Source organism: Lipotes vexillifer, unplaced genomic scaffold (assembly GCF_000442215.2).
Source record: "Lipotes vexillifer unplaced genomic scaffold, Lipotes_vexillifer_v1.1 scaffold156, whole genome shotgun sequence".
In the NCBI taxonomy this organism is placed as follows: domain Eukaryota; kingdom Metazoa; phylum Chordata; class Mammalia; order Artiodactyla; family Lipotidae; genus Lipotes; species Lipotes vexillifer.
Window position 1 is genome coordinate 392,483 of NW_006770074.1, and position 1,852 is coordinate 394,334.

Below are 1,852 nucleotides of genomic sequence, written 5' to 3' on the forward strand. Positions count from 1 at the left end.
GCTTCCCAGGAGCCTAGAGATTTCTCTGCAGGGAGACAAAATTGATATGAGTTGGAACTTACAGCCAAGAAGAAGCAAGCAAACATGCCCCAGGAACACATATGAAGGGATGGGCAGAATTTAAAAAGGGTCATTTCCACTCTGTGTGCTCTTGTGCAAAAAAATATATATACATATGCAATTAAGGAGTTCATGTCTCTTCTTATTTTTTTTTGCGGTACGCGGGCCTCTAACTGTTGTGGCCTCTCCCGTTGCGGAGCACAGGCTCCGGACGCGCAGGCTCAGCGGCCATGGCTCATGGGCCCAGACGCTCCATAGCATGTGGGATCTTCCCGGACCCGGGCACGAACCCATGTCCCCTGCATCGGCAGGCGGATTCTCAACCACTGCGCCACCAGGGAAGCCCCATGTCTCTCTTCTTAGATTAAGAAATTATTATACATTTTCTTAGATGTGGTCATGGTGTTGTGGTTATGTAAGAAAATTTCCCTTATTTTTTGGAGATGCATGCTGGAGGACTCAGGGGTGACATGCCACGAGGTACTATCAGTGTGTGTATGTGTTATATGTGCATACATGTGGGTATATGAGCACCCAAACACCAAGATAGATACATATCTACATACATATGTAGATATATATATACATAGATAAATACAAAGATTAGATAGATTGGATAGATAATAGCTAGATACCTAGTTATATAGACACATAAATATATTAGATGATAGCTAGATAGTTACATAGATAACTAAATTAGATAGAAAGATAGATGGCAAACTTTTTTTTTTTGGGGGGCTGTGCTGGGTCTTCATTGCTGCGTGCGGGCTTTCTCTAGTTGCAGCGAGCGGGGGCTACTCTTCGTTGCGGTGCGCAGGCTTCTCATTGCGGTGGCTTCTCTTGTTGCGGAGTATGGGCTCTAGGCGCGTGGGCTTCAGTAGTTGTGGCGCTCAGGCTCAGTAGCTGTGGCTCGTGGGCTCTAGAGCACAGGCTCAGTAGTTGTGGTGCACGGGCTTACTCCACAGCATGTGGGATCTTCCCGGACCAGGGCTCGAACCCGTGTCCCCCGCATTGGCAGGCAGATTCTTAACCACTGCGCCACCAGGGAAGCCCGATGGCAAACTTTATAATTGTTAAATATAGGGGTGGGATTATGAGTGCTCATGAGAAAAACATGATGGACAACAGAACTACTGCTAATTTAAAAGATGTTTTTATCACTGCCAACTGGAAGCATCTTAAGGCCAGTGTGAGAAGTGGGTGGGCACGGCTTCTGCAATCAGGTGACACATAAGAAGGGCAAGGTCCACAGATGAGGAGGAGACACAGGAAGGAGGAAGGAGCGATGCTCTGCTTGGGCAGGCGGTATCAGATCCTTCCCATCCCATCTCCTTTCCACTCTGGACCGCCTCCCTCATCCCAGGCCTCGAAGTGGGGAGCCAGGCCAGAGCAAGACCTGATGGGTACCAAGACTGGTGATGGGGGCAGAGGAAGGAAGGGCAAGGATGGCAAAGCAGGAGTGAATCCAGGGAGCTCGGCTGTGGGGGGCAAGTAGCCTGTAGGGATGAAGAGAGAGTGAGCTTGGGCTTGCTGCTGCCACCCCACCCCTCAAAGTCACTGATGGGGAGAGGGGCGGACATCGGTTCTCTACACTGGATATACACACTTGAATCTCCATCCCAGCCCCTTTGCCTGCTCTGACCGTCAATGATAGTATAGACTCGGGGGTACTAGTCTCCCCAACTTTATGGGCCATGCAAAGAATGAGGAAAGCTGTATTGAGGTTCCTTTGATGACCCCGACTGGGGATCCATGCCCTCCGGCGGGTCAAGGAGTCAGTTAGCCTTCCCTA

At 49.7% G+C, this 1,852-nt stretch overlaps 1 protein-coding gene across 1 annotated transcript in view; it reads right to left on the minus strand.

The window, feature by feature from the left end:
• Positions 1-1,238: 1,238 nt before the first annotated feature.
• Positions 1,239-1,852, minus strand: part of PAX4 (paired box 4) — an 11,209-nt gene continuing 10,595 nt past the window's right edge. Inside the window, 2 exon segments of the mRNA XM_007472036.1 lie at positions 1,239-1,483; positions 1,485-1,556. Of these exon segments, the coding sequence (XP_007472098.1) occupies positions 1,239-1,483; positions 1,485-1,556 (317 nt within the window).